Here is a 27,874-nt window from a genome sequence, read left to right on the forward strand (position 1 = left end):
TTCATTATTACATACTCTCAGATGTTAATTGTAATTTTTACTAGGGTCCTATGGGTACATAATATTGAGATGGGAAATTAATTAGATTAATCAAGTACCTATCAGCATCAATTGCATTCATTAATTTTACAAGAATAGTTAACTAACTGAAATTGATGTCTGATTATTCCAAGTAACTGTAACATGACAATCATGATTTCTCATTATTATTTTTGATCCATTTAAGTTTGTTCAGCTTAATCAACTACTGTTATAAAAATAATCAACTAACCAAAATCAAGGTTTCCAATGATTCCATTGTGGCTATAACCTTATAAATGTATATACTATGAAAAGACTTATTTAGACAGCTCAATATTTATCTCTTATCTGAATTATTTTAAAACAATGAAAAACACACATTGAAACATGCACAGAACACAATTACAGCTTTGTTTCTGGTCTTCAACTGTGAGTACTCCTTGTTTTGCACACAAATTCAACCATCATGTGTAAAGATTAATACTATGTAAGTAATTAACTTTCAGGCTTCTAATGACTTCTTGTGTTGCATATTGCTATAGCAACAGAACAAGCTCAATTAATTTTGAAAAATTTTTATGTATCATTTTACAAGAATGATCATATATTATTTAAAAGAAAAGATTCCTGTTGTTTTCTTGTTAAAAATAGAGGCTCACTGAGAATAAATAGAATTCAAGTAATTGTATCACATGTACTTAAATGTTCGTTAAGAAAACACTACTCTTATCCTAGAACTACTATATATTATTATTTATGCTTAACATTTTCCATGTGATATATGTTTGTATCTGTATATCTCAACTATATTTCATATAACAGAACAAAAACAATAAATTCAAGTAAACTTATAAATAATTAGAAATATAAGATAAAAATAAAAATGTATTCCATATTTTTATAACTACAAATATTTTAACATATAAATATTTTTAATTAACTGTATTTATAGAGATCTTTCATTTTGTGATTGAAAGTGAGCCCCTCCTTCAAACAAACCCTGATTGCATGCATGCTTTGAGTAAGACTGTTTGAATAAAAAGAATTACAGCAAGTTAATATTCATTATTCTTTATTCAGTTAAACCAAACAAAATGTTGATTGTTAAATAGCATGCTCATTTAACTGTGTTTATCAAACTTAGTAGACAAGGATAAATCAAGTCTAGTTCTAGCTAAATATAAAAATACTGAAAAGAGAAAACATCTCTGGCTGTTCTCACATGCTGCTTAAACACAACCAAGTATGGTAATTTGTTTGACTTAGATTTCTCAGCACACACATGTTCTACAATTTCTTCAAGTCCGAGTTTGTACTGTAAAATGTAAATGTACTAATCATTTTAATATCTGCTCTTTCTAAATTTGTGTCTTAATAAAAAACTTTTCATTTAAAAGCTTAAGATGTTAATACTTATAGAGTTGTGAAACATTTTTAAGCTTTTCAAGCTGATGATTTAATTATAAGAAAATTCCAAAACAGTATTAATTCAAGATTGTATTTGCCTTGTAATTAATATTTCTTATAAAAACTTCAATTTCCATCTTATGAATCATTATAATCTCTGCAGAGAGATCATCTAGTATCATCACAAGTTTTCTAGATTTGTCTTCACTGCATTACTTATTGTCTCCCACATACATTGGCAAGAACGTTTACTAGTTTTACGGGATGAAATCTACAGACATTTATTTTAATGATAAATTAGATTATTTAGTAATAGTGTACTAAAGCCAGATATTCTGTAACAATGTTTACCTTTTTCTTTAACAATAATCACTTTTAATTAATAATTAATTTAATTATTAATAAATATCCCAGTTCTATGTAACAATCCTATATTCTTTTCTTACTGACTCTGACTGGTCATGCAGCATCCCTTTCAACATCCAATAAAACATGAGAATGTTATGTTATATTTTTCTTATTTATAATCAATGTCACAAATACTGCTTACTTTCATCAACAAAAAGTCAGTAGTTTTAATAGCCTTGCAAAAATTTGTAGGGAGAAAATGAAGCAACTGTAATAATTGTATTTTAAGCTTATTGAAGGTTTGTGTTATATTACACAAATGATATATAATTTTATGCATAACAGTTCAGGATTTAAAAAGTAACATAATCCTAGATTGTTTCACCTGAAGATTTTTATCATATTAAATGAAGGGTGGTTTGAAAGCATATTTAAATCAACCCAAAACAAGATGGAAATAGGAAGATTAGTCTCATTCATGTGAGAATAATCCATTAATGAGTCCAACGATTAATCAGTTAACAAATTCCACTAATTGTCTAGTTCTACTCAAGTTGGTAATTAAAGGCTATAAAATTTCTAATCAATGTATTTCTTTCAAAATCATTAAATATTTTTAGATTTCATGTGTAATAAGAAAATTCAACAAATTCAAATATTACTTTCCATAGATGATTTGTTAAATATTTTGTGCCAATTTTTTTATTTTAGATAAAAAAATGTGCACTTTTCCTCTAGAGATGGAGATAAGGGGACAAACAAATATGAACAAAATAAAAAAACAAGTATTTTAGCAACTGTTTATGCACATTCTATATTCAATTGATACAATTATAAAGAACTTTTTAACAAATATTATTGAAGATTATGCTTTTTAAAGTTTTTTCAATATCAAATCAATACCACTTTAAAAAGATTATTAAATGCTAATTAACTAAAGAAAAATAACACTTGATTTAATTATGCAACTGATACCAATTACACTCTATCTGAATTTAAATACACAGTATAAGAAACAATAAATCTTGTGAATATGGAAGCAAAACTATGATAAACTTTAATCTCAGAGCTTTTGACCTCAACTTGATACTATTTTCAAAAAGCAAATAAAGATAAATAACATATAAATGTCATAAGTATTTAACTAATCTTTTGATAACTGAACTGACTTTCTGTTCAACAAATTTTCATGTTATTTCTTAAGTAAATTGCCAATAAAAGTATTAAAAAAAGGTTAATATATTATCAACCTGAATCAGGTTTTAGAACAAAGCACTTTTGAAAACAAACACATCCAGCTAACAAGCAACCCTACAACCTGAAAGACAATGGAAGGTAGAGAGAGTAGATAAAGATTAAAATATTTTTATGACAATTTACACAAAAAAGAATAATTGTAAGACACACAAGTGTTCATAATGATTTAAAAAATAGTTTTAACAAATATGTAGTTTGAATCAATGAAACCAGAAACAGCAGGGAAGCAAATATGAACTATTCATCTCAGAGTGAACTAATGTAATAGTTTCATAGTTTGACTCTATTTATGAACAAATGTACTACATACATTACAGATTGACATAAAACGAAAATACAATAACCCCAAAGAGCACTGTCACATGGGAGGCAGACATATGAATAATTTTTTTCCACATTCACTTATATTCAAAAACACTGCAGTCACGTCCATGTTAATCAATACAGACGAAACTCAAATGTTTCATGTCTAAAGATGAGGGCTCCTTGATGTTAGATGTCAACCACAAAAGCTATTGGAATTTTTCTTGTATTGTAAGTACTGGTCATTAATTTAATAAATTATTCTTCACATTTATGTTCCACAAGTAGTAAAATATTTGTCAATGATCTCTTTCATCATCCTGTAAGAATTATTTTTAAAGAACAATAAAAATCATTAACATGAAAAATTATTATAATACAATTAAACCCATTGACTTTAAATGTACAATATAATTTTACTCTTTTTATAATAGTTAAATGTTAACAATTTCCTAAACTGAAAATGTATTTTCAATAGGTTCTTACCTCAACTCACAAAATAGCTTTCTCAATTAGTATTGCCCTATGGTGGCACAAATTTTCAATGCTTGCCACTAATCTTCCACTTCCCACATGCAACTGATTTTGCAGCAGCTCTCCACCAACAGAAGCACGACACAACCCCTATCATAACCAATGCCCTCTCCACACTTGCATTCTTTACTTTGAGACTGGTCAGAAGACCTACATCACATATCACTGGAAATGGGAAGGCTGGGTGGGAAATGTCAGTAGAGATAAGTATCTATCGGAAATACATTTTCAGCGAAGGAAAATGCTAACTTCTGATACAATATCTTACCTCTTCTCACAAAATAGCTAGAATTCCACATTGAACTGGTGGAGGGCCGGTGAAAAAATTATCTCACTTTAGAAAGTGCCCAAAGAGACACTAGGAGATGTGGAACCAAAAAAATAAAATATCACATCTCAGCAGGAGACCACACCACATCTGATCTAGGTATACTCTAAGCTCTTTTATGACAGTGTTGCAAACATAAAAGGTGGAAAAACATGAAGGAATCCCATAATATGTATTATCAATTAATGGGACATTTGGGTGTAGCATGGCTGGAGCGTGACAGACCATAGTGTTAGTTTGATTTCATCCAACACCTGATAGAATCTTGAATTATACAACAGTTCTGCAGTAGGTAGAGGATCACCTACCTCTTCACTTCGAAACAGAAATTGCATGCATTTCCAACTCTACCAACACCTGATCCACCACAAACTGACATCCAGCAGATGGGAGGAAGGAGGAAAGCCCCAGTGGGATGACATCCCTGGTCCAAAACCTGGTGGCATTGGGTATGGTTCCTCCGGGCCATGGTAGGGGGGGGGGATACCTGGTTGTAAACAAATGGGAATACATGTGCTGCATCCAGCTACAACCAACACCAGATCCGTCTGAAACCGAAATCCAGCGGATGGTAGGAAGAGGGACTGCAAACCTGGGGGTGTATCTCCAGTCCAAAACGTGGCAGCATTGGGCATTTTTCATCGTGTCCAAGGTAGAAGGAGGAATATCAGTGAGAACACATGTAAAGACTTATTTAGCTGGACCATCTCAGAGGATGGAAGATAGGAGGAATGTCTTAGCTTTAGGAGCAAACTGCAATATATATATATATATATATATACACACATATATATATATAGTTGTGACATGGTAGATTGCTTAAACCAAAACCTGGCAGTATTTGGAATTGTACATAAGGTCTGAGGTAGGAAGGGTATCACGCCACTGACACATGATTCTAATTGTGACCAGGCCATCTCCAACCAATGCCAGACCTACCAGGAATGTACATCCAGAGGATAGTAAGAAGGAGGAATGCCACAGTGGGAAAAAGTAATCTGTCCCATACATATATATACATTAATATGGTGTAGAGCTACAACCAAAACCTGGCAGTATCTGGAATTGTACATCAGGTCCATGGTAGGAAGTGCTATACACCATCGACACTTGCAGAATGATACCTCCCTACTCTAAAGTGAGTGGTATGATGCATCATTCAGGGGGACAGGCCTCCATGGCCCACCACCCCAGCAGTTAGGAACTGGTAATGGCTAGGACTCCCATACTCTACGAGAAGAAAGGAGAGAAAATGCATTGGAGATTCTGGAAGACTGCACCACCAGAGACAGTGCAATGGGTGACTGCAATACCCTATTTTGGAAAGCAGAGTTACCACATTGACGGTGTCGATTAACCCACACCTGGTGGCAATTGGAATTGTACATCAGGTCCACAGTAGGAAAAGTCTCAATGTAATGAAGCATCAGAGATGGGCCGCAATCCCTGTCTCCTTTACTCGTGTGTACAAGAGCGTATGGTTTGGGATGAACATATTTATAAAGCAAAAGACCACTAAAGATAACTACTAGTGGTCCTGCAGAACACCACATCTCTACGGTGTGCATAACCTAATCCTGTGATGTAATTGTTTCGGCATAGATGACATTTGAATGGAGACACACAACCAATACCTGGTGGCATCGGGAATTATACATCAGGTCCATGGTAGGAAGAGCTACAATAAAACTGACATTGAAAATGGTCACGGGATGGACGGTGCAGATTTTCAAAAAAATATATATACATATATGCCTAGTCAGGCACCACTCAGCACAGAGTGAAATCCAAAATACACTAGCAAAAACAGGCCACTGTCGATAAAGAAACAATAAACATAGTAGAGAAAAATTAAGTCTCTAGTATAAAGGGAAACGTCAACAAATTTGAAAACAAACACGTCTGTTCAGTACTACTGCAAATCAAGAAGTGATTAATGAGTGCAAATGTGGAGAGGGCACTGGTTATTAAAGGAGTTGTGTCGTGCTCCTACTGGTGGAGAGCTGCTGCATAATCATTTACATGTGGATATGCAGAAGCTATAGGTGGAAGGCTAGTGACAATCATTGAAAATTTGTGCCAATAGAGGGCAGTACAATTTGAGAAAAGCTATTGTATGCTATTGGGATTTTCTATAATCGTAATTTATATTTTAATGCATTATCATCCATGTCATATATATATTCTACTTCTGTTACTAAGTGTTTCCTTTAGTGACCGTTTTGATATTCAAATACAATAATATCCAACAGCTATCAAGTATCTTCAATACATGCACCCTGGTGACTCAATGAGAAGTTTCAGGGTTAATAATGCTAAAAATTTAATTTTGATATACCTGTGGTGGACACAGCACAAATAGCCTATTGTACAGTTTTGTGCTTAACAAAACACAATCTTCAATGCACAATAGATTCTAACATCAGATAAGTAATGAATAAATCACACATGGATAGTAAAGGAAAATATGAAAGTATAAGTGAACAAATAAAATCTCAAATCACATTAAACGCTCTTTAAAGATTGACTGGGTGACTTTAGTGTTCTATTATTATAAACTTCTGGCTACTGAAGCAGGTGAAAGCATGCTTACACAAGCCAATCACAAGACAAAGAATAATGGTGTATTACATTGTTAGGTCAGAATAATAGTTCCTAGTGAACAGCCAACAACCTTAAGTTACAATCATTACTATGATATATATTTATATATTATATATACTTAAGCATAATAGAGTATTCATTATGTTATGTAGCTTTTATCATTTTATATTATGATTTCTTATGTGACTTTCAGTTAAGATAGATAATCAGTGCAACTTTATGATCTCCTAAATCCTAGCTATGTGCAGAATAGCTGTATGAAAATTTCAAGAAATGTAAGTGAGTATATTTGTAATGTTTTCTAGCTATGAAAGAGTAAAATAATATTTTAGCCTGACACAAGGCAGTCCATTCAAAAAATAATTATTTTGCTCGCTGAACAACAAACAATCTGAAGGTTAAATAATTATAAAATAAAAAAGATTGAAAAAGAGTATGGAGAATGTTCCTTAAAAATAAACATAAAACTAATCTAAGATGTATCAATCAATTAGCAAATGAAATCAGAGAATGATAAGAGAGAATAATCTTTAAGCCTACTAAAACTTTGCGAGTTGAGTTGATTTATATAAAGTATGGGTATTATAGTATTATTATTATAAGATTATTATAAAGAAACTTTCAAGTATTATAAGTTAAACAAACAGACAACAGAAAAATAAAAAAGTTTACAACCTACTTAATTATTAACTACATTTTCATGTTTCTAGGAGCTCTTCTTTGTCTTAACAAAATGCAAAGTTATTCAAAGTAGTGAAACCCTTTGTGCATGCCAAAACCTTTTACAGTGTTATTCAACATGGTATTATGTATAAACTATTCATTTTATCCTACACTACTTATTTAGTAACCCTTTGTGGTAGAGGAGAGTAAATATAATATACAGGGATACTCAAACAATTTGTATATATTCATTTCAGAGATTTGAGTGGTTATGCAAGTGCAATATGCAAACTGTACAATGGACAAAAGTATTTTTATTCCTCACATGAGCATCACATTTTACTCCACCATGTAAGAATCAGACTGATATCATCAATTCAAAGACATATCTTGAGTACAATACTTTTGTAACACGTCTGATATTTTACATAGAATGTACTTGTATATTTTACTAAAAGCTTGCCATATTTCGTATAGATACACGTAGTAAATTTAGAATTATAGTCAACATTCACCTCCAACATAGAGTTGGTCCATTGGACCAACCATGTGCAAATTTTGTTAAAAAAAGGAAAAACATGAGGTATGATAAAAGAATATCCTGTAAGATGACTAAAAAATATATCAAAACTTTAGGAAATAGTAAGGTACTATTGTAGGATGAAACAGCAACAATTAAAAGTATCCATAAATTGATAAAATTAGCAATGAATTGCATGGGTTTGTAAGATTTGTGAACAAACCATCTCTGTCTTTAGATAAACATGTGTAAAAAGTAAATGGTGAAAAATGATGGGGTTTACAAGAATGAAAAACATTTATTCAAGCCATAAGGATATAGCTTTCAAAGTTTATAGGTTAGTCATTTTTCTAGTCATTCTCTGTTTTGTGTTGTCAATTAGAGTATGCCCAAGTCCTATGAAGATAGAATATTTGATATTGTGTTCATTGCTGGTAAGATATCGTTGTCTGTAGGCACATATCTGTTATTTGTCTAATATGGCTTAAATGTTCACATGTCCTGTTTTCAAGCCTGCATATTGGCTGTCTTACATAAAAATGATACCTACATTTGAAACTACACAATAAATTAAACATTCTATGATGCATTAAAATACCAGCTTTATGTGTATTTTGGTGTTTTGGCCATATATGAAAGTTGTATTGTTTTGGAATGAACAAGTGATACACCTGCTGTGTTCACAGTTTAGACATCAGGTGTTTGGTCTTGGTGATATAAGGTTGTCATGAACCAGTAGTTCTTTTCAGTTTGTGCCATGTACATGAGATATTGGGAAGGGGGAGCTTTATTATAAACATTGAAATGGAGGTGGAATTTTCTGAGAGAATGTGACAGTTGTTCACTATAACAGCTTTTTTGATGGTACAGTACCAAGGGAGCATGAGTTGTTTGAGTTTCTCAATCATGATCATGGTTGATAGTACTAGCTTTAGTTATAGCATTGGAAAAAAAGGGATTACACAGGTATAGCATGTTACTGAAAACAGTAACTCATTACTTGTTTCTTTAGAAAAAAAATAATATAAAGCTCTTACATATTAGTTGATATAAAAAAACACACACACATTACATTACTTACATACATTTCTTTCTCTCGTCTTATTCCACAGAGCACTTTTTCTGACATTTTCTCACTTTATTTATTACTATACCCTTGGTTCCCAAACTTTCAAATCCCTTTCATTAAAATGCCAAATCTCGCAAACCCCCCTAAAAATAAATATTTTCCAGGGATTTTCTCCCTTACCCGAGTATAAGTTATAAAAAACAGTGAACTTGGAAATATAAACTTTTCCTTATGAGACTTTTATTACACCCTATTCATTATTAAATTATTAATTTTATTACATTACGAAAACCACAATGCTCTTCCCAGATTTCACTTTTGTAACTTGTATCACTTTGATTAAGCCAAATCTTGTTCTTCATCTTAATTTCAAAAACAACACTAGGAAAAATATCCTCCTCACCTTTCCATTTCTCATGAGGAGTCTTGAAGTTATATTCTACTCAGTGTGATGAATGGATGCAAACACTTTTGCTTCTGGAACTATGGAATTTTTTCCAAGAAACCCCTGAAATATTTTGCAAACCCGCAAAGGGTTCACAAACCACAGTTTGGGAACAACTGTAATATACCACTGAAAGTTAATTTATTAAATGTATGCCAATCTGAGTGCACAGTGGGCATGCATGTAATTAGCCAGATAAAAATGAAACTAAGTCATCAGTGCCAATAAAGCTTGCATGAAGGCCATCATGTGATTTTTTCTGAAATTGTTCTTGGCAATTACTCAAAGAAAAAATCATATTTGACACATAGCTTAGATATCTTACTTGCTTAGAATTTAGAAACTTGTTTTGGTTTTAAAAAAAGAAAAAAACACTACTTTAGTTGTAAATCAGAGAAAAGGTAACGAGACAAACACATTTCTTTTTTGTGGAAAGTAACTGTAATAAATTTAACTCCCATTAAAAATGTAAGGCATTATAATACCTGGTTATTGACAAAAGTAATATTATTACAGTAACAAGTTCCTTAAATAATTGGATGAACCCCATCAGGTAGAGATGTTTTTCATATCCTGAGATTTTAAATTCAAATCACTGTGTTCACTGCATAATCTATAAGTATTTGTAAAAGGTAGTGCTTTTTTTCAGATTAATGACATGTATTATAGAGCAAGATGAAAGGAAGTTACAAATGAGAGTAAAAAAATTTCTTTTTTTAAGAATAGAAACTACTTCCAACATATCATCCATGTGTATGCAGCACATCACGGGTACTGGTCCCTTGAATTGGCCGAACAGGAGTTCTTCTATATAACCTGCTACCCTGCAAACCTGTTTCTAGCAGTATTCTTTAATAGCTATTATTTTTAAAATCAGAACCAGTTCTGTTAAATAAAGGAGTGTTTGTGTGGGAAAATAAGATATGGGCCTTTGATTTTAAAGATGTTTTAGTGCAATTACTCCTTCACGGTGAGGAATGGAGGAGGAGAAAGATCTGATGTCCATGATGAAAATATAGTTTCAGTGCTTGCAAATTGCAAGCTTTGAACTGAGGATACACCATAGGTAGTGTCCTGTATCTATGTAGATAAACTGATAATAAAGTTGAGAAAATCTCACTGATGTAAAATAAAATTTGATCTGTAGGACAACTGCAGAATACAGTAAGCTAATCAGGCTTCACCTCTTTATGTATTTTAGAAAATCTTAAGAAAAATAAAAATAAAGAATAAGTGGTCCTCACATGCTCAGCAATTAGATTAACTCTTCAATACTGGCCATGTTGTGAATGTGACTAAAATATTAAACATTGGAATGGGATTATTGTGTATGCATCTGTATAATATTTTGTTGTTTATCTGATGTAGTGCTTTGTTTATGTAGTTTTTTATATCATACAATGATGACCTTGCCTTTGTGGTATTCTTAAACACAACTTTCAGGTAGTTCCTACAGACTTCAAAAGGTTCTTTACAAAAGTGTACTGCTAAGAAAATCTAATTCTGACCTTGACTGAGTTTAAACAAGATACTGAATACTGTATAACAAAGTGAAACTCAATCTTTATTTCTTTGTTAATAGATGGTTCTATAATGCTATCTTTCTAGGTACACACATTCTACCCATATGTCATGACCCATATGTCACAACCCTTAACAAAGTTAACAATCCACAGTACCAACATACACTTTAAGGAAAATACACAGTAAAACACTCATTAACATCAAACTTGTACACAAAATTGGAAAATGATGATAATCACTACACTATTAATGAAGAGGTGTAAAGTTTGCATGTTGAACAACACTTTTGTACAGGTATATAAAGATAAAGGGCAACATTTTGTACACACTCTCACATACGAAACACTGAAAATTACATTACTGATAAGACTGCATACAAGATTCTTGAACACTGAAATAATAGCTACCACTGTGTCACCAAAAAAAAACAGTAATGTCATACACTGCTCAAGCACAAAACAATTAAGCTTTTCCTACCTGATTATCATGTGATTTTACAGGAACAAAATAAAATGACAATGTTAAGTTTTGAAAATTCTATCTGAACTCCCCTCCTCAAATTACCTACAAAATAGTATTGTGACTGAAGTGTTGAGATCCAATTTTTTTATGTGTACGTCATTAAAATTTGTTTTGGATAATGTGACTAAGAAAAAAATCCAAACTCTAGTTTTCAGTTTTTCATTTATGATTTTCATTGTGATGGTGGAAATTGTTAAATTTTCCACTTATGCAAATATAGCGTGCGAACATACAAAGCAAACCCAAACAGCTGTACTCTTTGTACAAGTTTGTTGCTTGTTTTTTAGCTCAAATAGTCTGAAAACAGTGAATTTCTGAAGTTGATGATGTCAAAAATTGTAAAATTCAACTTTCCACATGTTTATTTTTACAACATCAAAGTTTCTGTAGCTAATAAAACTGTATATATATATATCACCTGAAACCATGGATAATTTCTTCCTTGCAATATGTTTGCCATAGAGCTCTTTTCCCTCCCAATATGGAATATGAATTTCTAAACTTTTATTTAACATGTCAAAAGGCTCTCCTATGTGTTTACCTTGAAATAACATAAGCTACTAAAGGCCTTGTACGGTTTGTATGTTACAACGATGTACTACATTAACTTAATGGGTTTACTTTTTTAAAATATTGCTTTGGTAGTTAGTTTTCTGTATACAAGGATTCCTGCTGTTTTAATTCAAGAGAGGGCATGAACAACAGCTTCATACAAAGCTAAAAGAAATAGGGTGGGGTCTTTTGTTGAAACAGCTGTGTATAATTTCTAAAATGAGTACAAAAATAAGTTTTACGTACAAGATAAAGATGAACAGACAGTATTTTTAATGCTTTCAATGATATTACCATTTCTTTCAACATAGTGGCCTAGCAAATTACAATATTAGGCCTATCATAGTATTGCACTTAACACTCATTGTCATTTTATCAAGAAGAGTAATTTCTAATATTGTTAAATAGTCTACAAAACGCTTGGCTTATTTGAAATGTAATGTCAGTTATTACAAAACAAGAATAAAACATTTGTACAGTCTTGTCAAGCCCTGACCACAGGCTTTCCAAGAGTGATGGACTTTTGGTTGGCAGTGGTCACCTGACTTATGATTTCCTTTGCCCTTGCTAGGACATTCAATATCCAGGCCAGCTCAAAACAAAGCCACTACACCTCCTCCTCAAATTTCATTGGTGGATCCCACATTCAGCTAGTGGTTCTCCTCCCTGTTGTAGAGGGCCCAAGCTTTACTCCCTCTTGCAGTCTGGTTCTGGCAGTGCCACTTCAAAGTAGGTAGCTGTTGATGTATGGGTGATTCATTGAGGATGTTATTGGTTTCTGGCATTTACAACAATAAACACCACTTGGTTGGTGGTGGCGGGGTCACTGTTTAGGTAAAATCCCAAACATTAACTTTGATCGAAGTTGATGGTATCACTGCTGGTGGCTGGTTTGATGATGCTACAGTTGCTGGAGCCAAAGGAGTTTCAAACTTTTCAGTGCCTAAATGATATCTTGCCAAACTTTAGCTTCAGGAAGGTTCTTTTTGGATTAGCAATGTAATGATCCCACCAAAGGAGCAGCCATAATAACTGTTGATGATGTTTCATTAAAGAGCAGCCTTCAACAGGGTACTAGTTGATTCTATGATGGTTTCTCAATGTCTAGTTTGGTTCTGAGTTGATTTGGGTCAGTGATGGCTCTGGGGTAGACCTTGTTGGTTGTACACCAGGTAGGCTTTGTTCCACCAGTGTATCCACAGGTGGCTTGGTCAAGATTGAGTTATTTTTTAACCGCCTGTACATCAGAGAATGGCCAGCAGTTGTCAGGGTCTGAAGGACTTCTGGAACTTTCAGGGCCAATCGATTTGCTGCTTCAATCAGAGCATGCACATCAGATGAGTTGCCAAGCAACTCATCTTCAACCATGGGTTATGCTTCCACCAATCTGAACATTAGCTTTGTTTCAAGGTCTTGTGAACCACTTGACTTGTCTCCTAGTTTGCCAATAATGAGTTCTCCAAGTTATTTCACTTTATTTGAGAAAGTGTGGTAAAAAAACAAGCAATGATACCAGCTAAATGCAAGAATAAGATCAGATAGCCAGAAGAATCAAGGATTGAGATATTGGTAAACCAGATTCTGACTGTTCAAAAATTCAGCTAAAAGTGTAGTTTTTAAAGTTGTAACTGCCCTGTTAAAAATATTATCTGGTCTTAAACTTCGCTTTAGACACAGAGTACTAAAATTGTTGTTCTGGTCAGGTTTCACTTCCACAGACTCACATGTATTCATGTGAATACTACCTGTAGAAAATAATCTTGCACCTGTGAATGTCCTGATCCTCCCAGGATCCACTGCACCTCACACTTCACCATCACTCAGCTACATATGGTCTAAGGGCATATAACCTGTATGTTAAGCTTCTAAAGAATACCTGCTACTCACCTGTTATGTCTAAATGAAAAATTGCATCTAACCATGCAGCTGAAGCTATATCTTTGAAAAACCTGTTTTTCTGTTTGACATACAATTACTCACATGCACTGTGAGGTTGCTGCTTCAGTCTATATTCTTGTGTTACACTCTCCAAGTAAAAAGATACCTATAAATGTATATATTGAAGTAAATCTGCTCAATGGGTTACTTTAGTACAGCTTTAGTAACAATATTTTCCTATAGATATTTAGTGGTGAATATTTTATTCATTTTTAAAATAACTAATCCATCAATAAAATACATTTTGCTTGCTTTGTGTTTTAGTAAAGCTACACAAATAAATATTTACTCCAAGAATATTATTAATATGCATTCATTTTGATTGAAGAATTACTTGAACTTGTTACCCCTATGTCATTTGGTCAACTATTTTATTCATCAGTTTTAGCAGTTGAGTTATAACACTCATTCTGGATGAAAAGGTCACAGGTTTTAAGATAAGAGTGGGTCTAAATTCTTAATTTTCTCAAGGAAAGGTGCAAAAGGACAGCCTTGAAAAACCAAATGGTCCTTTATTCACATGACTATGTTATTCTGGCTATCATACATACATGTCCAGATGGAAACAAATTGTTTCTGTACTGCCGGCATCACCACCCCACATCCAAGCTTCAATTAGCTATGCTCATTACTATGTATATATTTTTAGATCTGATCTGTGTAGCTTCCTGTTCAGAAGTTAATATTAATGAAGGCTGATTTACTCTTGGCAAACCATGAGCTTGGCATGATGCAGGTGCATCAGGAGTACACTATGGGTAAGGTTCAGTCACTACAGCTGCTGCTGTAGGCTCCCACCTCTCCTGCAACTTGTTCAAATGTACAACCTAGTTCCCACAGATATTACCTCTGTTAGGGTTAGAATGTCACTCACCTCACTTTGTATCCCACTTGAACTTATCTATAAAGATACTTTTGCAATATGCTGATGACACTGCAAGACATGCCTTGAAGACAATCACATAAATGGCCAAGGACTTTTCTTTTGAGCCCTGAACTCTGCAAATGGATAACTTGATTTTCCATTGATTCAAACCAATGGCACAATTTGACCATGGCTGTATCCCAGTCTCGTCTCAAAGCTGTTCATCATCTAAGTATGTCTTGACTGGTGTAGTCTCATTACCAAAATGACCTTTAGTCACCTACACCTCCTGTACTCTGAGATTAACCCTCATGGAAAAGTCTTGTTCAGCAGCTTGGGTGCACCAGATACCAGCAGGTCTTCTTCCCAAGCCTGTGGCTGTAATGAGAATGTGATCAAGAACCATAGTAATATCAGCAAAAGTCCAACATCCAAGATAGAGGACTTCTTTGTGATCCAATCTCTCTTTCCAACAGCTGTCTACCCTTAGTGATGGACTCTTCCTTATGATTGTAAGCCCTTCTTTCTGTTAAAATGCTATTTTCTCATCTAAAGATGTTCAAGCTTACCCTGTACAAAAGATTAGAATAGCACAGTGTGGTACACTTGTTAAGAAAACAGTAAACACTCTGAGATGTGTTAGTGTTGCTCCATCTCAGTGATTTCCTTAGTAGGCATAACAATTTAATCTCAAATTGTGACATGCACAGTTAAGATCTTGGAACTTTTCTAGGATGGTAGAGTGTAACTGTTTCTCACGTAATGGCAATTCCTGTATCAAGCTGGCATTTACATGCTTAACAAAATGTTTATCTTATTGCATAGTTTGCAATAAATGTGGTCAAATTTATACAGATCATATGGAACATAAGATCATTTAAGCCACATTAGAGAAAAATGAGATACTTGGCAAACATTTTGGCAGCATTGAACACATTATTGAAGACTTCAACTATAGGAATGCTTCAGTATGCTCTAATTGTCAACACACAACAGAAAGTGATTAGAAAAACAACTACTTATAAATATGAAACATTTAAAACAATTCCCTAATATTGTTCTTGAACACTATAGCAAGAGTTGTGATCACTGTACTGTTACACATAATTCTTTTACCATACTCCTGTTTTTCCTTTTAAATTACTTTTTACCAAGTTTGTAATTTTAGCTGAAAAGGAATGGTTGCTCAAAACTTCAAAATTTAGTTTATGATAAAAATTTTTGACAATTGTTAACCTATTTATTTGTATTACTATAGTACACGTGTCTCAAATCATAAGATCATCAATTCTTACAGTCATGCTAAATTATAACTTTTATGTAATATACATAATTATAAAGATTACACAAGAGTTACTTTTAACATCAAAATGAAATAAATTGCAAAAATAGTACCTTCTTATTTTTATATATTTTAAAACAGTTTTTTTAGACAAGGACAAAACAAAAAAGCATTACACTTAAAAGACAAATAAAACTTGGGTAGAAAATGAATGTGAGAGGGGTAAAAAATTGCTTAATATGAGAAGTATCTACAGAAGCATAACCCACACAGCAGTAGGCATACATATATCAAATTTAACTTCTATTCATAAACCTTAAATATGGAAAGAAAATGAAAATAAAACAAGACAACTCATATTCACGCTAACCCACATCTAAAATTCTGCTGTCACTTGTGGGAATGCATTGCTACTATTGAAGCAGAATTATTAAAATAAAATTAGAAATATTTGAACCACTGAAAATGATATTTCTCTGATTAATATATTTTATCAAAACGTTATTTTTTACAGGAACACACTGTCAAAATGAACCTGACTACCACTTAATTGAGAGTATTATTACACTTACCTCCACCATTCTCGGGATGTTGCTCCAACAAAGCAACAATATAGCAGTTTTCTACAACAAAGTAAGAGAAATGTTGAACAGCTTCTTCCTTTGTGAGTTGTCCTTCCCAACCAGTACTATGCTGCAAAATAGATTCTTCATCCAGGTGTGAAGACAGGCTCTCAGCACCAGATGGAGGAGGAAAATATCCCTGAAACAAAATCATTAAGATTTACAATAATTTACTAGCTTTTTCTTACAGTACAGAAATTTTATTAAAAACTTTCTTCACGTGTACATGTTACTTTATGTAAATGTTCAAAATTTTAATTAACAATAATTCTCCTCTTCAGAATGATCATGAAAATGTTTATGTTTTCTTAGAGAATGCCATAATTTCTTCTGTATTCATACTTTAATGAATAAAAATACACAGTAACAATACTTTATCTTTTGATAATAATTCATAGTATATTGAATTTAGAAAGCAGTTTAATATATCATTCACTCCACCCATAAGTTGTAACTACACTTCATGAACATGATATTCCAATCCCCATGATGACATTGGAACTCAACAATTGTACTCAGTCTGATGTAATAAGCTTTTATGAAGGATGGTGAAGTCCTTCTTAGCTACACTTTCCATAGATCATCCATTAAATGTAAATATAAGCTTCCTGGACCACATTTAAGGAAAACAAGTTCCATGGGTGCACGGTCAAGTAGCTTCACATTTATGTTGTGGAAGAGGATAGCAAGAATACTGGTTTCATTCTCCATGGTTCATAGAAATACTACTGTACAATGAGACACGTAACTTGATGCTTTATCCTGAAGTAGCCAAACAGTGTGGGTGAACATGTAACTTAGCACTTTATTCTTAGTAACCATACAGTGTTGTACAAGACTGGAGTCAGCATGTTCTTCTGATGGTAAATATAGCATGATTTACCTTTGCCTTACTGTGCACTCTATGAAATACAAATTTTCCATTACAAGAAAAAACTACGTCAATCATAAAGAAACAGAAAAACTGTTTTTACTAGGTCTGTACCATGCTGGAGAGCTGTTATCATCTTGTGGTCAGTAGCATATCATTGGGTTTATGCCTGAAAATATCATTAACAGTGAGAATACCCAACTGAGGAATCAATGTATTATAATCTTAATAAGTAAAAATGTAAGAAAAGTATATTTCATTACCAGGATAATTTTAACTTCACTCTAAGTTGATAGCTTGCTCTGACTGGGAGTTAATATCAGTTCTTTTCATGTCACAGTATTTCAAGTGCATCCTTGCCACAACCAACGTTGCAAGAAACCTCCAATTCTCACACACTATATATATTTCATAATTGTATTCAGATTGCCTTTTTTCCCCACCAATGTTTCTGGGTAGTAGCATGAGCAGTCACATTTTATGCTTCTTTACAAGAGCAGGATCTTTATGAATTTAAAACTTTTAGAATTAATTTGAAACAGGCACTTACCTCTGTACTACTGAAAGTCTCCACTTGTTGAGTTTGAGGTCATGCTGTCACAAAAAAAAATTCTAAATGTCCTTTACACACTGTAGAGCATGTGTCACTTACCCATAATTCTCTACTCTTCCACCTTCTATACAACTCATTCTGCAAACATCAGGGAATCTTACATAAGTTCTGCTTTCCTACATAATTTAGATTTCATATAAAGTTGAAGTCATGATGAAATTTCAGTTGTGGGGAGGCAGAAGGGAAGATATTTCATAGGTATGTACCTTTTTTGAAATTCATTTTAATTATAATAATGTAAGATTCAAATTCAGGTAGATTTACCTCTGAAATACTAAAAGCCAGAATACCCACACTGTAAAGGAGGTGGTAACTGATGAATATAAAAAGAAAGTGAAAATATAAAACTACCAGCTACAGAGCAAAAGGATAATAATCTAGATTTCAAGAAATATGTAGCCAAGTAGAGTCCGAGTAGAACCCAGGACCAAAAAATAATTTGCAGGACTGTATTTGAGGAAGAATGAGTGTAGCAGACCAGCTTCATAAAAAGAATGGGCTAAAGGCAATCAAAAAGAAGGCATTGTTCTTGGCAGTGTACGTCTTCACCAATTATGTCCTTTAATTCAGGCAAAAGAATTGTTTTGTGTGCAGTAACAGTGTGATTAAACTGTGAAGACAGCATGAGATGCAGGTGGTGGCATGAATAAGGTGGAGAAATACTATGTCTGGATTCTGCAGTGGAAAATTCTTGGGGAGAACAGCCCATACATGTATTATAAAAGGACATACTTTAGTGGCAGTAGCTCCTGCCAAAAAATGAAGCATTGCCATAAATTTTGTAGAGCGTATTCTTGATGAGCCAAATCTTTGATTTCTGTACCCTTGTCAGGTGGTACTTCATGTCTTGTTACTTGTATTAATCAATATATATTAAATTAAAATTGTATGAACAGCAAAAAATGAGATACTTCTACAAAAGAAATTTGAAAATGTAATAAGGTCTTGTAAAGTATGAATCTAAGTTTAACTTTTATCTAATTATAAGTTGTGAAACATTTACAATTTTTTAATGAACTAAGAAGTGTTTACAGAATTAATGGTTGTAAAATAACCATTTCTAGATTATTTTCAAAATCAAGTTAAAATTTTTTTATTTTTTAATGAAACTGTGATCCATTTTTGAAGATTAATATTACTTTGTAGTAAAAAAATCTTAGAAATTAAACAAAAACAATTGAAGAATTTCCTGATGCTACGCATCCATTGTCAAAATAGCATTTGTTTTGAATGAAATTACATCCCTAACTACTATTATTTGTTAAACAAAGATTTGTCCATTGACTCTTTCAATATGCACAAAGATAAGTAACAAATATTTAAATAATGCAAGAAAATAATTTAATCTTTGAATCTATGCATAAAACGTTTTGACAAAGAAGCTTGAAACTTTACATTTGAAACAGAAAAAAATTAATGCATTTAAAAAATTTAAACTTCTATTATGTGAATTTTGGTTAAAGATTTCAATCATCCCTAAACTTGTATAACTAATAACCAAGTGCCCCCATATATATGTATTTAAATTTTTAATTTCTTCTCACTGCATAATTAAGGATTACCAACAAGAAACCACAGAGTAATATACACACACAAACAGAACTCAGACACTAAACACCCAAATAAATTGGAATAAGTAAATTAAAACTCTTATCAGACTGGAATTCTAAACTAAAGACTTTATACAGACAAAATAGTACAAGTTGACAAGATTAAAAAATGAACTTGAATAATAATAATTACATCAAAAACTTAATCACCATTACTGGCATTTCAATCATTAAGCATTACCAATAACCAGATATTTGAATATGAGCACTATGTTCACAATGTCCACATTCAAAGAGATGTACAAGCCTCTTGCTTCAAAACACAAGAAGTAATGTGAGTATATGTAAATGAACAATGTCCCTACAACAAAAAAGATGAAATACACTTCAAATGAGTCCTTTCCAGTTTATACATATACATTCTCACCAACCATGCTTCTCCAATATTATTCTGAATTTGTTACTGAAGATCAGTTAGTATTATGAACTCTATAAAGATTGTGAACGAGTACAAAGAGGTCACATGGTCAGTCAAATTGACTGAGCCCATGTTGAGAGAGTAAAGACAGTATACCCTGAAAACCTATGTCAGGTACTAATAAATTTAAGTATTCACTCATGTATTTGGTTCTTCCTTGAACAAAGGTAACATAAAGATTGGAGTTCCCAGACAAAAAGATGAGCCCAGCTTTTATAGCCTGGGTAGTGTAATGTAAAACAAAAAGCACAAAAACTCCTGACTGCCCTTGCAAGCTCTTTATAAAGCCCTTCATAATGCCTCAGTTGCAGCACCTTCTGATGGGCAATAACATTGTATCTTTTGGTTAACTAGGTATACGACAAAATTATATGAATGATCGGACATAATAATGTAAATCATGATCTACATTGACACTAAAGCTCGTCAACAAAATTTTCTGTATAATTTCAAAATAGCTCAAAAATTAGCCCTCTATTGGCACAAACTTTCTATGTTCACCACTAGCCTTCCACCACCCACTTCTGCATATCTACATGTAACTGATTATGCAGCAGCACTCCACAACTCCTATTGTAACAAGCGCCCTTTCCACATTTGCACTCATTAATCATTTTGAGATTGGTCAAAAGACATACACCAAATGTCACAGAAAGTGGAGAGGCTGGGTGGAAAATGTGAGAAGAGGTAAGTATCTATCGGAAGTACATTTTCAGTGTAGGAAAATGTTAACTTCCAATATGATATCTTATCTCTTCTCACAAAATAACTAGAATCCCACATTCAACAGGTGGAGGGCTGGTGAAAAAAAAATGATCCCCTTTAGGAAGCACCCAAAGAGAGACCATTTGGTGTGGAACCAAAAAATAAAATATCACACTTCAGTGGGAGACCCCATCACATCTAATCCAGGTATACTCTTCCCCCTTGTGTGACCCATGGTGTTTTGAGTGGCTAGAGCGTGACAGACCATAGATGCAGTTCAACCTCAACCAACACCTGGTGGTATCTAGAATTGTACATGAGTACTGCAGTAGGTAGAAGATCACCTATCCCTTCACCTTGAAACAGGAATTGGTATAGAAGACAAACTTCTGTACCAAAATTTGTCTCCAGTTGCATGGATTTCCATCCCAACCAGCATCTGATCCACCAGAAACTGAGATCCAGTGATGGTAGGAAGATGGAAAACTCCAGTAGAATGACATCTCCAGTTCAAAACCTGGCAGATTGGGACTGGTTCTTCCAGTCTGCGGTAGGAGGAGGATACTCAGCCATACACAAGTAAGAATACATGTGCTCGTCCAGCTACAACCAACAACAGATCTGCTGGGAACCAAAAAACAGCAGATGGTAGGAAGAGGGACCACAAATCTGGGGTGCATTGAGCATGGTATGAGGAGGGATACCAGCCAAAACATATGTAAGAACTTACTTAGCTGAATCATCTTCAACCAACACTGGACCCCCAAGAAATCATATCAAGAGGATGGTAGGGAAGAGGAACGTCACAGCCTGAGGAGTCGTGACATCGGAGAGTGCTTCAACCAAAACTTGGCGGTATCTGGAATTATACATCAGTTTTGTGGTAGGAAGGGCATTGTGCCATCTGTCAGATACATATATATATATTAATATGGCATAGTGCTACAATCAAAACCTGGCAGCATCTGGAATTGTACATCAGATCCACAGTAAGAAGTGCTATACACCATCAACACATGCAGAATGCCACTGCCCTACTCTCAACTGAGTGGTATGATGCATCACTCAGGAGAACAGGCCTCCATGGTCCACCACCCCAGCAGCTAGCAACTGGTAAGTGGCAAAGACTCCTATACTCTACTAGAAGACAGTGCAACAAGTGACACTGATATGCTATTTTGAAAAGCAGAGCTACCATGTTGATGGAGTCAATCAACCAACACCAGGTAGGAAGAATCTAAATGCCATGGAGCATTAGAGATGGGCAGTAATTCCTATGTGCTTTACTTATGTGCATCCATGAGTGTACGGTATGAAGTAAAAGATCACGAGATAGAACTAATAGCGGTCCTATGGAACAACCCATCTGTACGGTGTGTGTAACCTAGTCCTACAACATAACTGTTTGGGCATAGATGACACTGAACAGAGACCACAAACAACACCTGGCAGCATTTGGAATTGTACCTCAGGTCCACAGTAGTAAGGACTAAAATGTAATTGACATCGAGCATGGTCACAGGAAGGACAGTGCGGATTGTAAAAAAAAAAGCATATCTGATCAGGCACCACTCGCCAAAGAGTGGGATCCACAATACACTAGCAAAAAGTTGGAAAAAGCAACATTTCACAATTCACAAATGCAAAAAATTAAGAAAATAATAAAGAAAAAGTAAGTCTGTAGCATAAAGGAAAATGTTGACAAATTTTTGAGCAAAAACAAGCAAGTATGTTCAGTACTACTGCCAATCAAGAAGTGATTAATGAGTGCAAATGTGGAGAAGGCGCTGGTTACAATAGGCATTATGTCACGCTCCTATTGGTGGAGAGTTGCTGCATAATCATTTACATGTAGATATGCAGAAGTGAGAGGTGGAAGGCTAGTGATGAGCATTACAAATTTGTGTTGATAGAGGGTAGTACTAATCGAGAAAAGGTATTTTGTGAGAAAAGGTAAGATATGGTATCAGAATTGCTTTTATGAAATTATATTAAAAAAACACATAAAAAAGTTAGTACTTACATGCAGTCTTGTACTTTGTTGCTGTCGAAGTCTTGATAAATGTTAACCCTAGTTTTTGATAGGGTTGTTGTTGGTGCTTCATTTAATTTTTATTTATTTATTTCAAATAAGCAATTTAGAACAAAAAATAATAGACACAAATAATAAGATACCATATAATTATTATAATTTAATTGGCTTTTTAATTAAGCTTTAAATGGGTTAAAATCATTCCCTTACTAGGTCAATATACTCTCAACAAAAGTAACAATGAACCTGTAAAATAAGATAGTCTCAAATACAAATTGGTAAGATAAAGTTTTCTCTTTTTAATGGTTAAAAATAACCAAACAAAAAATGCCAGAAAAAATTAGTAAAATTTTTTGTAAGATGGGATGGGCTAGGAGGGGCATGGTATATAGGTTTGGCTTTTTTGTATATATCTCAGTAAAGCAAGAAGACTGGGGTTATAAGCTTACATTACGACTTAACAATATCTAAACTATAAGTGTGAACCTTGACAAACATGTATAACTTCATGCAGAAGTAAATTATAATCTAAAATGGGCAGTTTAGGGCAAAAGTGTTATGTGATACCAAGAAGTGAAAACTGAGAATTATATTTAAATATCTTATTTTGAGATTAAGAAACTGAAATTTATATAATATCAAGACTTTAATTATATTTTCCTGACAAGTTTATTGAAATATCTTCATAATTAAGTTGTTTACTTAAATTTTGAATGTAACTGTAAAAGGAATGACATTTACACTATAACCCTATTGTATACCTAGTGTTAAATACAGCAATGAGGAAAAACAAGAAAATTGTACATTTCACAATTACATCATTTACTATGACCATGATGATGATGCCTTTACTGGCAAAACCATGGTCATAATGAGTGATGTATTTGTGAAACATACAATTTTCTTGTTTTTCCTCAATTCTGTATTTATGGAGTTTCACCAAGTACCGACAGTTTCAAGTATCAATTATTTAAATAAAGAAAATACATGCACCACTAAATATTTGAAATTACTCACATTCCTTCTAAATTGAATATGCATCTACTAGCAAGAGAAAACATGCAACTGAACTTCTGTTAAATTTAGTAGCAAGAAAAAAACATCAATTGGGTACCATAGGAAAATCATTAACATTAAAACAAGTCTTTAAAATGTCTAGCATATTAGCTTACTATATTTTTAACTGCACTAGAGAATTAACAACTTTGACTTTTACAATGCTTTGCACACCTCCTGTCCTGCCAACATGAATTTAAAAAACTTTTCTTTATTTTTAAAATGTCCTAAATAAATTTCAAATGTTTCTTTTTAAGTAAAACATTATAATTTATCCGTTATTTTCTCTACCCTAACTCTATACAAACTTGGTCAATTTGACCGACCTCGTAACTACCATAAAAAATAAGAAATAAATCAAAATTACCCTTTTTTTTCTTTATAGAATGACTTCAAATTGCAACATGAAACTACCTTTGTTTAGACTAAATAGCTTTAAACTCATAACAGTATACATTTATATTCTTTAATTTTATTTGTTTAATGCCCTTTGAACTATGTCTAACTAATAATCCCACCACAGAAGTTATAAATCACTTGTCAAATGTGTATCTCACATTAACCTATGAAATTACATTAGGCACAGGCTACTCTTGACCATACATCATGAAAAATGTTTATTATTATTTTTTGTTGTCATTGTTATGTATTTTACCTAATCTAACCTTTTTTAACATAATAAATGTCTAATTTTTATATCATTATTTTTTGTATAATAAATAAATAAAGAATACATATGAAAAACAAGAAATATAATACTTATCCAGATCTTTTTTCTGTCAACTGTCAATGAAACTTAATCATATTTTTTTAATACTAGTGGTAATACTACATTAAATTTGTTTTTATTTAATTATATAATGCCCCTAAGAACATAGAATAATAACACATAAAAAGCAGACAATATTCAATAACTATCATAATTTTTCTGGTTTCATAACTATGCGAAAAGAGCTAAACTAAGTTTGTTGATGTGTTTCCCATGGGAATAAAGTTTGAACTGGAAGTGAAATAAACAATTCTCTCTATTGGTTATAAATATTATAGTATTTAACATCAGAGAGAACTATTGGCAATTTGTGAAAGAGAGGATGTGACAGGTGAGCGTGGCAAAAGGGTTCTGATCTTCTATTTTATGGCTCTGTAACTATAAAAAATTGAAGGGTATAAGAATTATGCTTTGTCTGAGTGTTAAATTCTATACTTTTACTTACAGTTCCAAGGGAGCTTTCTCCTTTAGCTACAATGGACCACAGTATTTTTGGGCTAATTTGTTGTATGACTAGCAGTTGTTTGTGAAGTAGCCTGTTTTTTTCTTGTTAGAAATATTCATTCTCCTGTTTTATGGATGTGGTTCAACACTAGAGCTATTCCTTTCTTCAAAATGCTAAAATTTTGTGCTTTGCATAATTTTACAACTGCAGAATAGGAGGACTTCACATGGGTTTAATGTAACCATTCCAGAAGGGGTCAATTTTAAACATCATATGCACTTGCAAATCAACACACTTCAGCTGAAATGGAACAAAAGAGTAAAGGGTTTTAACCTATGTAGCCACAGGACAAAGGAAAAGTGAATGAATACAAAAATTGTTACTACAGGTCATGAACCATCCTCTTTACTTACCCACACGTGTTTCAGCTCAACTTAACCTATTTTGTTCTTACCACATGATCCAACATACAGGCTAATACAGCTTCTGCAGCATCTTTGACTCTCATAGAAGCTGGCTTTAACTCTTTGTCTCCTTTAAACTGGGGTACATCTGAGGCTTTAGGCTAGAAAATTAATATAAATACTTGTAGAAGAATATGAACAAAAAAATTTCTTTTTCATCCAGCTATCATGTTTACCAATATTTACTGGGTTAGAGATTATGCTTTCCTGTAGAGATTTTATACATTAGCTACTTGCAAAGTGGCCAACATGTGTGTTATATGTTCCAAGGTTGAGAAAAAGTCATAAAAATTTAAACTTATTACTGATTTTGTTTCATATACAAACACCTTTTTATGACATTCATCTTCCATCGGTTTAACACACATTTAAAATAATCAGCAACATTTGACATATTCTTTGTTAGTATTGCTAATACAAGACTTTTGATCATTACAATGTTTTAGTAATAAAATAAAACAAAGAGTATCATCTGAAGCCAAAGGGTTTTACTGTGAATCAATGTATGAAGTGGAAATAATTTACAAAGAATACATCACTGAGTATCATACCTATGGCAACAAAAGTAACTTTAGATTATAAAACATTATTAATATATTTCTTGCTAACTGGTTCTTTAAGAACTACAATAAGAATATATTGTGCTCTTAAGATTCTAAGCAAAAAATGAACAATGTATTGGAACAACTGAGTATCCTTTAAAAACAGCCTATTAGTTTTTACTATAAAATAATTTATAAATTTTTAACAGAGTATTTCACAAAGTAGAAAATCAGTAAAATTTACCCAACTAGTTTTGCCACTGGAGTGGTAGAATGACAAAAAACTAAAAATATTTGTTTAGCAGAACTGCAAAGAATGAACTATTAACTAATGTCAACACTCAGGTTAAGGACTTTATTTTTTAAGTTATGGCCCATTCATCAAGTAGTATTCTATACAAGAAACTCTTTGTATGTTCCTAAGTTCTGTATTCTTTGTTTATACCAAAAAATACTTAACATCTAAAAATCACAGTTATCTCCCATAAATACACTGCTATAAGATAGGTGTTTTCCCCCTGGATATGAATGATTCTGATTATATGTTTATTTGCATAAAAAAGTAGTTAATGGCTAAGTTTAACATTATTACAAAAACTGCTTAATGAATACAGTTTTTAAACGAGAAATAAACTGTCAAAGCAAAGAGAAACTTCTCTATGAAAATAATTATTTTTGTTTAAAATGTAGAAATTTTTCAATTTTAAGCATAATTTCACCTCATAATTAATTTCAACTAATTTGAATTTATAAACCATTTGACAAGTAATTTTTTTGAATATATTAATATTTTCTGTCAATATTTTAGATAGATGCTGAATCTATATCCATTTTCATTTCCAAGAAAACTAAAACTTCACAGTTATAACTGTTAGACTTGTGAAGTAGACATTATAGATGTGGTTCTTTCAGGTTCACTGAATCCATCATGTGTACACTGAATAACCTAGTTTATCTATGGGATTGTTAGGAAACGATTTGTAGAGTATATGATTAAGTATGGCCCAAATGTATCAAAGGAAAAACACTTCATTCAAAGATAAACAAAACAAAATGTGGAAGCACTATATCAATGGAAAGTGCTGTGTTCACCAGATGGCTAACAGTCACAACTATAATGAGAATGAACCATCATGAATGATATTGAAATTTGGAACAGCTAATTTTCCCAGAGTGTACTGCCACTGCATCACTTGGTCACTCCCATGTTGAAGATATAGGGAATACTGTCTTTTATATTTTTACATCTTTACAAGATTGATGAGGCTAGGAAACCCATTAAGACAAACCTAAAGGAATTCTCTAACAATACCAAAAATAAAAAGATCCAGTATCAAGAAAATGACTCAAGACACTGTGTGACTTGAAAAAAAAAAATCAGCTCATGTTAAAACTAATATAAATGCTGTATGTGAACACAAGCACTTTTAAGTACTAAAAATGTTAAAATTTTGTGAATAAACAAACATTCAGATTTTTAAACAAAAGAGAAAGAAAAACCTGATATTTCTTAAATACTGCTATGCAGTATTTAGCAGAGACTT

General features: G+C 32.8%; 1 protein-coding gene across 2 annotated transcripts in view; it reads right to left on the minus strand.

Moving 5' to 3' along the window:
- LOC106463538 (ral GTPase-activating protein subunit beta-like) overlaps positions 1–27,874 on the minus strand; it is an 87,733-nt gene that overhangs the window by 44,639 nt on the left and 15,220 nt on the right. For both annotated transcript variants that reach the window (XM_022391077.1, XM_013923583.2), the window contains exons 4-5: positions 25,779–25,889; positions 16,755–16,944 (exon numbers count right to left, since the gene is read on the minus strand). In XM_022391077.1, the coding sequence (XP_022246785.1) occupies positions 16,755–16,944; positions 25,779–25,889 (301 nt within the window). The remainder of the gene's footprint in view (positions 1–16,754; positions 16,945–25,778; positions 25,890–27,874) is intronic.

This window comes from Limulus polyphemus, unplaced genomic scaffold, assembly GCF_000517525.1.
Source record: "Limulus polyphemus unplaced genomic scaffold, Limulus_polyphemus-2.1.2 Scaffold1433, whole genome shotgun sequence".
NCBI lineage: Eukaryota > Metazoa > Arthropoda > Merostomata > Xiphosura > Limulidae > Limulus > Limulus polyphemus.